Source organism: Callionymus lyra, chromosome 5, assembly GCF_982586985.1.
Source record: "Callionymus lyra chromosome 5, fCalLyr1.hap1.1, whole genome shotgun sequence".
NCBI classification, from domain to species: domain Eukaryota; kingdom Metazoa; phylum Chordata; class Actinopteri; order Syngnathiformes; family Callionymidae; genus Callionymus; species Callionymus lyra.
This window is the reverse complement of record NC_141822.1, coordinates 17,139,708-17,151,963: the sequence shown is the minus strand read 5'-3', so window position 1 is coordinate 17,151,963 and position 12,256 is coordinate 17,139,708. Positions and strand designations below refer to the sequence as shown.

General features: G+C 36.6%; 1 protein-coding gene across 1 annotated transcript; it reads left to right on the top strand.

Annotated features, from left to right (window-relative positions):
- Nucleotides 1-10: 10 nt before the first annotated feature.
- anxa4 (annexin A4) lies at nucleotides 11-11,616 on the top strand. Its single transcript, XM_087791196.1, has 13 exons — nucleotides 11-129; nucleotides 1,553-1,591; nucleotides 2,694-2,781; nucleotides 3,230-3,324; nucleotides 4,789-4,902; nucleotides 6,779-6,869; nucleotides 7,039-7,118; nucleotides 7,940-7,996; nucleotides 8,067-8,160; nucleotides 8,371-8,466; nucleotides 8,682-8,740; nucleotides 9,688-9,810; nucleotides 11,438-11,616. Exons 2-13 carry the CDS (start codon nucleotides 1,583-1,585, stop codon nucleotides 11,492-11,494), a joined length of 963 nt encoding a protein of 320 aa, XP_087647322.1. The 5' UTR covers nucleotides 11-129; nucleotides 1,553-1,582; the 3' UTR covers nucleotides 11,495-11,616.
- The last annotated feature ends 640 nt before the right edge of the window (nucleotides 11,617-12,256 follow it).

Genomic DNA, 12,256 nt, shown 5'->3' with positions numbered 1-12,256 from the left:
AAGAGGATAACTAATAGTTTGCATCTGAGTGGGCGGGGCGACTGAGACAGCTGCTCGTATAAAGTCCAGGTTCCTGCTTTTTTTGGACGCGATAAACTCTCTTCTATTTAAAACTTCATTTCCTCACAGGTAAGAGAACAAACTTATATTAGTTTCATGACATATGTTTCCAGTGGTACTGGGGTTGGCAGAAAAAAAACGAAGGCGTATTTGTTCTTGTTCTGTTATTGGGTGTGTCCGGGATTAACTTCCCACCAACTTTCAAACTGTCTTTTTTTAAAACTTATTTCTATGATTTGTCTTATTCGCAAACTATAGAGAAGTTATGTGGTTGGAACTGGTCACACTTTACTATAGTTAGGAGAGTTAATCCAGATGTATTTTTCAACACCAGATGTTCATCTACAGTGAGTACGTAAAATAGTACATTTCACTAAGTTTTGAACTATTTGTGATGAAATAGCTTCGCTTGAAGTTGTGACTAAAGTGACAAACAGTTCTTCTATTGTTCCTCTTTTTTTCATAACTTTGTGACCTCAGTAAATAATCAATGAATTCTTAAGATGTTTGGCAAAAACAAGGATTCCTTATTACGTCTCTAAAGTTTCATATTACATTTCCTGTGTTTTTCTATTTTAATTTTACATTTTTTTCTTTAGCCATAAAATTGAGCTCTAACCTCAAGAATGTAACTCTTTTTTATTTATTTTTTAATTTATATATTTATCCTTCATTCATTCAGAAAACGTACTATATATTGCGAGGTATTAAGTACTTGATAGCATCTCTTTCATCATGACTCTATTGTAACCTATAGGATGGTGATTGTTATTAATATTATTAAGAGTAAATGAGGAAATTACTAATTTTTTCATGTTCCCTCAATCCGCAGTGTTGAATTGTAATATAGTGATAATAATCCACTTTACTGATAATGATGACAATTCCGATCTTTGAAAATTGTGACAGAAAATAAATACTTTTATTACAATAAAATATAAAAAATGTTTTGATTACTTATAGTTGAAAGTTCATGTCACACAATACACATTATTTTGTCACAGCTAGTTGTATCCACAACTACTGGACCATAAGTCATTGTCGGTTGGCGATGAATGGGTTGAGGTGTGTTGACACTCAACAACTGCTCATGGATGCTATGTTGACCATGTAAATGAGGAGTAAGATCAAACCCTGGAGGCTTCGGTCCTTCCATTTTTACCATGTTTGAGTCTGATGGTGACAGACAGGCCGTGGAAGTGACGAGTAAGTTTGACACACATATGATGTCAGAAAAGGATACGTTGATCCATACTCCATTGACCCTCCGGCACTTCGCTTCCTCGTGGTAGAGTAATTAAAAGTGTTTCCACACCAAGAAGACGTGTGACACGGGAGCTCCTCTCCAAATCATGTGTGACTGAAACCCTCTCTTCCTGGTTGGATGAATTTAATTTAATATTTATGAGAACTCCACAAAGGGCACAGTGACAGCCAGTGACCGATCCCAGATGCCTCCCCTGACCATCATATTTTTGTTTACTTTCTTTAGGTTCCAAAGCCTCAACGTCACTAATCTATAATGGCAGCGGTAAGTTATGCATTGAAATTGTTTGTTTAACAGTAATTAGTTTAACCGTAACTCGGTCTATTGTTGACACATGTTTACTTAAGGTATAATATTGACCAAATGTTGAAAACGACATTATAAAAGTGCTCATTCCACTTGCATGAGTTAAAGACCTTCACAAACATCAACAATACTGTTTACATGAGACTTGAATAAAAACAAATATTTAACATGTAACATAAATATTTGTTTTTTTAAGCATGTACTTACATTCTGTGCAGCCTTTGGGTCAAAGAACCCCGGAGGCTAAAAAACAAAATCATTGTTATATGTATCCTTGTGTTGCTTGGGGGTCAATGTAAACCGGTAGCCGAAGTGGTGACTGATTATTTTTTTGGTGAGCCAAAATGTGCGCCACACAATAATAAATAATGGACTAATTGGAAAAGTGATGGAGAACTTAAAAAATTAAAAATAAAGTAACAAAAGAAAAAAGCGATTTTGGAAAATAAAAATATGCCCTGACATTATAAAATAAAGCCTAATAACTTTATAAATGTATACTGCAATTTGATTGTATTCATTTATTATGTATTTCAAACTACGATCTGAAACTTACATTAAACTATATTTCTTTAATATTTTAAAACAAATAATTAAAGAACTCCATGTTATAATAATCAATTAAATAAAATGAAGACAGAAATATGATCAGTGTAATGTTTTTACTATATTTTAGTGCAGATATGCAGATGTATATTTATTTTAATTCAAATAACTCATTATCTTTACATCTATAGAAGGACACAATGATTCTTCCTCTCTTACTTTGTTACTTTGAAGCAAAAGAAAACCAGATCACGTCCCACAGGACAATAGGATGCGAGCGAGAAGAGCATGTGGTCAGCATGTCAACTCGGAGAAGAGCCGCCGGTTAGATTTGAAACCTGAGACCCCGTGTGTCGGACCACTGCGAGCACACTGACCTGAACTTCAGCTTGAATTTGATGATACTTTCACTTTTATTGAAAAAGGAATTATATATATAAAAAAAGTTTGGCAAAAGGGAGGATGGGAAGTAGTTTTTCTTGACATTAAAAACAACTATTCTACTTGTGGTCAGATCGGAAACCGTGGAGTCGTCACCGAAGCTTCAGGTTTTGACCCAGAAGCAGACGCTCAGAAGCTTCGAGGAGCCATGAAAGGAGTTGGTGAGTTTTTTTTTTAAAACTAGAGATGCCTGGAAACTCAAATAACTACTTCTTCCTGCGACTCCTCCAGGAAAGTTTGAAGCATAATATGACTCTGCGAATGTCGCCATAGGCAACCCTGTTCATTCATGAACTTTGCACCTCCGCCCGTAAATCTGTCTCCTGATACAACACTGTTTATCTGTGTTATAGTTAATGTCATTGTGTCTCGTGGTCGGGTTAAGACATCTGCCATTATGTCTCACTCAAATTGAGAATCCTGCAGTGTTTACTGACTATAATCTCCTGACTCCAGTTTGAGCTCTATTGCAAACAGGTGGTTTCAACAATATTGTCGCTAACCAACAACAAGCGTGGTTCAGGGCCTGAGGCAGCGCTCGAGCCTCGTCCAAATCCTCCCATTTTTATTCCATTCAAAAAAACACTTTTCTCTTGACGTCACCCGCAGGCACTGATGAAGCAGCTGTCATCGAGGTTCTGTCCCATCGAACCAATGCTCAAAGGCAGCGCATCAAGGAGGCCTATAAACAAGCTGTTGGGAAGGTGAGAGAACAACACCTGCACAATACAACGTGGTTATTGTGAATAATAAGGTGCATTAAGAACAAAAAAATCAATCAGCAAAAGATCCGCTCAGTTTTAAACCGTGGTGCTCTCTAGGAAAATGATAATATTCCAAAATACTTGCTTTAAAAAAGCAGCTCTTTCAGTCATCAAAATAACGCCTCCCCATCAGTCCATCAGCTCCATGTTACTAGACCATGTTGCTAAGTAACACGACAAAAACGAGAGGAATATAAAAGGTGGATATCAGCTGTGTTTACAAAACAAAGTAGGTAATTCCATTTCCTTAAGGGTACAGATTAAATTCTGTCACTGTGGTGATAAATGAAAAGAAAAAGAAATAAGGGACTAAGATATATTATAATGACGGTGAAATACTATATATATTACATTATAAAAAATAAACCAAAATCATAGAATATTATTTATTTCATTGTTTTATTAATTGTATTTAGTTAAATACATAATTGAATCATACATGGAAAACATGTTTTGTTAATAGTTTTATTCTGGCCTCATCAATACAGTGAAAGGGCCTTCAGTTCAATATATGTTTAAGTTGTCTCAACTTTAACTTGGTTTTTATCTGTTACTGATCCCACTAGATAAAATGCTGAATCGTGTGGGCTTCATTTAAAAATGATAATAGATGCTGGAATTTTGTTTCCTGAAAAGTCATCAAAATACTGTAAATAATTATATTTAATAAATATATTATTTGTGTTTGTGTATATTCTGTTGTTCATACGTCTAATTGGATGATTCAAAAAGTAGAACTGGACTCCAAGCAGTTAGAAATTGCCATTAAAAACCAGCGGTAATTAAAACAATATTTGATTCGTATCGACTCTTGAGCGTCAGTGTGTTCTCTCATCATTGTTTCCTAGTTTGTGAGGTTTGCTGAGCTGACACCGCTCCGATAGTTTGTTAACCATTAACGTCAGAGCCGAGTTGATCCAAACACAAACAACGAGCTGAACAAGAAGAGTCTTTCGGTTCTAAACAGACGTGTCTCGTAAGAATCGATATATTAACTGAAGGTCAGAGAAGCCACGTGTACTCGAATGATAACATAGACGCACAGCTGTTCTCTCAGAGAAGTTAATGGAACTTTTTTTTCCAAAGTAAGTGCAGCTTGAAGGACAGAGATAGAAAGAGTGAGTCATTTGATTCACTCGTCGACGCCCACTTGTGGTCGCACTCCAGTTATGTCGAGCAGAAGGGAAAAACCACGCCCTCTAGTGGCTCCTGGAACATGTGAGCTCATGTCTGATGTCCCACCGGGATTCGAATTTTTAGGGAAAACTGACTGCTTTTAATGTGAAGGGAAACTTATTTCATCCTTCCCCACTCGTGAACAAGACTTCTACGTCCATGAAATACTCCGACACAATCTCCCGAATGAGCACAAAAAAGCAAAAAGACACATTTTTGATTCTGCAGGACTTGGCGGACGAGCTGTCCTCGGAGCTGAGTGCGAATTTCAAGAGTGTCGTTCTGGGACTTCTGATGCTGCCTCCCGTCTATGATGCCTATGAGTTGAGAAACGCCATGAAGGTGAAACCTTTTATTTTCTACTTTTCCCGTTGTGCACGACCGTACTTGAATGTATCACAAATGATTGAGAATGCCTTGATTTCTCTTCACTTTTCTCATCATTCGCTTCAGTACTTCAGATTCATTTCGATCCCCACAACTCATCTTTAAATACTTTTTTATTCCCTAAAAAAACTTAAAACTTTAAATTATATGCTGTAAAGACCATTTCTGGGACTGTGTGGGACTTTGCAAATGTTTGGTGGCAGTGACACAAAGATTAAAATCATATATACACATAGTGGTCAACACACATTCAACAAAATGTTAAAATACAAAGTGGTAGAACACAATACATAATACACACCTTGTTGTGAACACAAACACTCAATTAAACACAGGTATTGTGTTACCTAACATAACATAACATACACTTGAGTAACAAAATACAATAATAAAAACGCTAAAACACAAAATGAACGTGGTGGTCAACACACACACTAAACAAACAAATGCCAACGGCTAACATATAAAACACACATTGTGATCAAGAAACCTTCATGGAAATCAACAATGTTTATTGTTTTTTAATCGCTACAACATAAAACACACATGGTGGTCAAAACACACTTAACAAAATATGAAAATACAAAGTAGTAGAACACAATACACACCTAGTGGTAAACACACAAATATAGTACAATATGCTAAAACATAAAACACATGCTGGTCAACATACACTTGATTAACAAAATATTAAAATTCAAAACGCTAAAACAAAAAACACATGTGGTGGTCAACACACACACTTAACAAAAAAAAAAGAAAGGCTCGCAAATAAAACACACATTATTAATGGCTACAACATAAAATACACATGGTGGTCAAAACACACTTAACAAAATATGAAAATACAAAGTAGTAGAACACAATACACACCTAGTGGACAACACACAAATATAGTACAATATGCTAAAACATATAACACATGGTGGTAAACACACACCTGATTAACAAAATATTAAAATTCAAAACGCTAAAACACAAAACACATGTAGTGGTCAACACACACACTTAACAAAAGAAGAAAAAGGCTTGCAAATAAAACACACATTGTGATCAAGAAACATTCATGGAAAACAATAATACTTTTTTTTTATTAATGGCTACAACCTAAAATACACATGGTGGTCAAAACACACATAACAAAATATGAAAATACAAAGTGGTAGAACATACATACCTATTGATGAACACACACACTCAACAAAATATAGTACAATATGCTAAAACATAAAACACATGGCGATCAACATGCACCTGATTAACAAAATAATACAAATAAAAACGCTAAAACACAAAACGCACGTGGTGGTCAACACACAACCTTAATAAAAAAAACACGCATAAGCCTAGCAACTAAAACACATATGGTGATCGAGAAACATTCATGAAAATCAATAATGTTTTTTTAAATAGCTACAACATAAAACACACGTGGTGGTCAAAACACACTTTACAAAAATATGAAAATATAAAGCGTCAGAACCCCAAAACACATGTGGTGGTCCACACACACACTCAACAAACTATTAGGATATAAAAAAAACACTACAACTTAGAACACACACTCTCAGATAATTTCTCTAACAAGTACAAATACTGATGTGAACACGAAACATGATGTAAAAGTAAAAAACGTCCAATTACTAGTACGTCAACAAAATCAAAGGTGACTTTGAGCGTTTCTTTGCTAATGTGAAACGAGAAGAAACTCGACAGTCGTCAGAATCGTTAAGTGATAAATCTTGGCAACGATATTTCAACCGAGCTCGTATTTACTACGTGACCTTTTATCCGAACAACACACTGACGTATGTTTGGGATTTGATCTCAGGGCGCAGGAACAGAGGAGGCGTGTCTCATTGACATTCTGGCTTCCAGGAGCAACGATGAAATCAAAGCCATCAATGCGTTCTACAAGAAGGGTAAGTGGAGATCTCAGCGCTGGAAACCTGATAGTACAGCGATGCAACATTTGCCCTTTGTCTTTAAATGCATTGACATCCAATGCATTAAAAACTCATGTCATAAATAACTTAACTGATCACCCTGGCTATTGTTTTAACCAGTCACATGATGAATCTCTGTTGTCAGAGTACGGGAAGAGTCTGGAAGATGCAGTTTGCGACGACACGTCCGGGATGTTTGAGAGAGTTTTGGTGTCTTTACTCACGGTGAGCTTGTGTTCAAAGCCTTTAAATTTACTCATGTTTTTTTTCTCTTTTCTTCTGTTGAAGTTTGTAGTTAAAGTGGGACAAGGGATCTTAATTTTAAACCTTCTGTCCTGGTTATCTGTGTGATCACAATGACAATAAGCTTATATAACACCTTTTTATTAACTTAATGATGAATTAAGAAATGTTGTTTTAGCCTAAATACAACCTGTATTAAACTGCATTAAGGTTAGATATAAATGATATGATAATCTCAGGCATGTGTTGTTAGCTAAAGACGTTTCAGTTTATGACAGTTAAACAATCTGTTTCCAGTTATGAGGGAAATAAAAAACAATAATCCTAGATTGTTGCAGAAGAGAGAAGCTATGTAAATGCTTCTTATTCAGACTGAAAGAGAATTGACAAGTCATCTACGGTGTCATCTTTCATGAGACACTTTTAAAGTGACAGAACTCCCTTTAAGGACGTCGCCTAGTTCCGGGTGTCACCGTGATTAAAGAAGCATGTAGTTCCTGGACTAATAAATCATAAGTGGCCAGAGAAAGGGAGGTTTTGGATAGAGACAGTTATCCCTGGAATTCAAATTATTTTTGACAGAATTTGACAAGAATAGAGAAATAATACTGAAATTCGGAGGATTCAAAACACCTCTGAGAGACCGAAAACAACACTAATCAGAATCAGAATCCTTTATTTGTCCCGTGAGGGGAAATTCGGTTTAAACAGCAATATACAAAAAAAAAAACTTCATCTTAATAGAATAAAATAGAAATCTGCACCATATTATATATACTAACTTTGCTGCTCTCGTGCTCCAGGCCGGGCGTGACGAGGGCAGCAACGTGGATGAAGCCCAGGCAGTGCTGGATGCCAAGGTGAGTCGAGTGAGTGAACCTCAAACCTAAACAGGTCCCTAAAACATTTTGCACTCATCTGTGACGGCAGGAAATCTACGAGGCCGGCGAGGCTCGCTGGGGCACCGACGAGGTCAAATTCCTGACGGTGCTCTGCGTGAGGAACCACAAGCATCTGCTTCGAGGTAAGAACTCGCCGTCAGCTGCTTCAGATTCAGTGGGTTTGTCACGTGAAGTAACTTCCTCTAAAGTGAAGCTTAATATGTATTTTTAACTCTGTTTCGTCATCGTCTCTTGCACAACAGGGAGAGTTTGTAAAATATGTACTTTTATCTCGGTAAATGATTGATCTTCAACGTCCTCGTTCTGATGAGAATCTACCTCTTTCTTCAAAGTGTTCGAGGAGTACAAGAAGGTCTCAGGAAGAGAGATCGAGGACAGCATCAAGAGGGAGATGTCAGGGTGTCTGGAGGACACTTTCCTGGCTATAGGTTTGTCACTTTGTTGTACTTGAGTTGTTGCTGTTGTTCATGTCGCAGACCGGGGATGAAACGCTTTCCAGTTGCTTTGTTCTGCCAGTAGAAATGGGGATTTTAAGCTCTTGTTTTTTAGCTTTTAATCACTTTACTGTTTCTTTTAATGTTGATTATGTTAAACTTGTCGTTTTGAACATGTTAGTCAAGTTTTTGTTTCTTCTTCCTGGCAGTGAAATGTGTGAGAAGCAAGCCGGCGTTCTTCGCAGAGCGACTGTACAAGTCAATGAAGGTAAACATGGTTTTAATCACTGTGTTTTACATGTATTTATTTAACATTTTAAACGCTAATGCGACAGTTCAGTGGATGTTTCTGAGTCACAATAAGTTTGTGTCGATTTATCTGCTCTGTTTCTACAAACATCTGAAACCTGTTTTCAGGAGAATTCATCAGACTAGTTTGTATTATATTAGAGTCACACTCTTTATATATATATTTGCTATGTTTAATTTACTACACCTGAAGATGTCAACAAATGTTTTATGAATAAATGAATACATAATAAAATGGATAAATGTGGTTAAAATAGGTGTAAAACCCTTAACCCTAACGCTTGTCCGTCAATCATTTTAAGACGGTCAAATAATTAATTAAATTGTTAATGGATATTAAATGTAATAATAAAAGGTACATTTTTAAGAAATATGTAAAGTTTTGTGGGCATTTGTGTGAAAAATTGTAGTTAATGGATAAATACCTTAAGAAAGAAAGAGCAACTAAAGCAAAAACCGAACTCTCCTGACTCACTCACATGTTTCAAATGTTGAAGTCTTCCTCTCCAAGATACAATAAGTTCCTCATCATGGACATGTTTTGAAATTATTACTTTATAAAGTTCTCCCCCGAAATCACAGCGAACGAGAGGTTACGAAAGCGGAGTCCATTATGACGTATTAATGGCTTCACTCCTCCAACCAGCTGTAATCACACCACGCTTTGTTTATACAACGAGTCCCTTGGAGGTGGAGACTTCTGGGATTAATGATGCGTGGTGACAACGTGGATGTTTGACCAATCACCGAATTGTGGGCGTGGTTATCATAAACAAGATTTCATCTCCGGATAAAACAAATATTTCAATGAAGAGAGAGTTTTGTACAAACAGACACTGATGATACAATGGAGTCAAACGTCTTGTAAAAAGATTTCAGAGTAAGAAGGGTCTCTCTCTTCTTCAGGGTCTTGGGACCACAGACAACATTCTCATCAGGATCATGGTGTCGAGGGCTGAGATCGACATGCTGGACATCAAGGAACAGTTCATGAAGATGTACGGGAAGACCCTCCACTCCTTCATCAAGGTGAGGCCGTGAGCGAGTCTTTGAAAGAACTTCAACTTCTAAATCCCTAACACTGTTAACAAGTTAACAAGCATTTGATTACATTTAGTTCACTAAACCTGTTATGTTTCCATTAAACCCTTGAGTTGTCTCAGGGTCAAGTTGACCAAAAGTCCTTAAAACAAATGTGTTTGTCGTATCCCTTGTGTTTTCTCTGGGTCAAGGTGAACGGCCTCCCTGGCTTCAATAAATACATTTGCAGTGCTGGAGGTCATTCATCATGAACCAGAACCAACACAAGGGATACCACAAACACATTAGTTTTCAGGCCTTTGGGTCACCTTGACCCTGAGATAACACAAGGGTTAAACATACAGTACATAATTCATGATATAATTGATATATCAATATTTCTGCTCATTATCAGTTACAAATAAAAACAATTATTACAGAAAAATAAATTCAACAACAAGTTTTGTGTTAAAAAAGAAGCAAAAGGGAAGTAGATACTTAGTCATCACCACCCACTAACCCAGGGGTGGGCAATTATAATTCTTCAAGGGACACATTAAATTTTGTGAATATTGTTTGGGGCCGTCAAGCAAAAAGAAAGATGAAAAACTCCCTAAAAAAAGGATATTGGTCATTAGGCTTTGACTTTTATTAAGCTAAATAAGCTGCAATTTTATTCTTGTATACATGAGTTTTTTTTCAAAACATTTCTTCAAACAACTTGTAAAAAATGTTTTAAGGGATTAATATATACTCAAAAAATTACACACAAAAAGTAAATAAGTGTTATGTTGAAATGTAATGAATAATAAGTTTGTTAAATGCATTAAAACCATTTATACATGATCATACTTTGACATTACGAGGGCCACATAAATACACTCTAAGGGCCGCACTATGCCCACGTCTGCACTAACCATATTGACAAATATATATTTTTTAAATTATTTAATTCCACACAGCGACATAGAAAACTTTATGTTTGTGTTGATATTGACCTTGATCTTCAACCTTATGAGTGTTTTTTACGGCTCTTTTTTTTACAGTGTGACTCATGGCTGTCATTTAGTTTCACACTTGATTATTAAACAGTTGCAAAGTTACAGTTTGACTCGAACCTTGTTAGCTTGTTAGAGACTACACACGGTTTATTACATAGTAATTATACAAAGTGTCTGCAGCTCTGCTACATTAAACAGCAAAAGTACAGTACAAAGATCTGTTTCCCGGCAATTTTTTCCTTTTTTTAAAATACATTTCTGTAAAGAAAAAAAACAGCCAAAACCAGATCCTCAACATTTTTATTTTCAAGACATTAAAAATGCATGATTCCTATCTTGTAATCCCCGAACAGCGTTAAAAAAAGTTGCCTAAATCAATTTTATTTTATTGTTACAGGCACTCGTGTTCTTTTTCCGAGCACAGGAAATCAAATATTCTATCTCTGCTCCTTACGGCGGCGCTTTCACTTCTTGATTTCCCTCCTGACAAACTGAACAAATGTTTTTTTTTTTCCAGCCTTGTGCTTGTTTTTGTCGGATGAACGACTCTTGTAGTTTCTCTCCATCTCTATGTTCTCTGTGCGGAACCTGAAGTCGCATCTGTTGACGTTCAATTGTTTCTTGTGCTTGCGCAGGGCGACACCTCTGGTGACTACCGCAAGATCCTGCTGGAGCTGTGCGGCTCCGAGTAAAAAGACCCGTCGACATCAAGCAGTTTTTTCATCTCTTTATTTAGCTTTTCTTCAATCACTTCTTTACATGTCTCTCACGACCGTCTGTGATTGTGATTAAACCAAAGAGCAGTGACCTTTTACACATGTCAGTGTTTTTCTTATCGATCGGCCGTCACCAGTGGCTGCTTGTTAAGTCGAGTGACTTCTTTAAAGTCGTAAAACATGTCCGTCGTTTCCATGTCTCCATTATGGAGCAGTCAGTGGGATCCATTTGTTGAATTGGCTGTTAGTCCCCCTGTGTTGAGTCAGCCCTCGTTGGGTTTCCAACAATTACACTAACAGCGTCCCATCTGGATTTTTGATGCAGTAAAGTGTTCTCTAATCAGGTTGAGGAGGACGTCTCATCTTAGCTCATCAAAACTCACAGCCTGTGTTCTCGGCTGTCAGGTGGATTTACAAGCTGCTGTACCCAGCAGGACCACTAGAGGGAATCATTAAAACGGATCAAAAGCATTGGGAAAACAGCGTGTGTCACAAAACAAGTGTGTTTCCTCATTCATCTCACACAAGCTTATTTCAATTCGTTTGGCAGTTTAATTAAACGCATCATGTCTTGACTCGACTGGTTCTACCTGTTTTCTTTGTGCGACGCTGAGACTTGTATTATTCGTTTTTTTTTACTACTTTTAAAATTTTCATTTAGATTCTTTTTCCACTTAGTATTTCATATTTTAATACACAGTTAACAGTAGTGGTGTTAGAAAATATCGATACAGATTT

Excerpts from the sequence above, each read along its gene's own strand:
- anxa4 (XM_087791196.1), top strand. Across the intron at positions 8,161-8,370 it reads CCACAAGCATCTGCTTCGAG|TGTTCGAGGAGTACAAGAAG; the intron begins GTAAGAACTCGC and ends CTTTCTTCAAAG. Across the intron at positions 9,811-11,437 it reads CCCTCCACTCCTTCATCAAG|GGCGACACCTCTGGTGACTA; the intron begins GTGAGGCCGTGA and ends GTGCTTGCGCAG.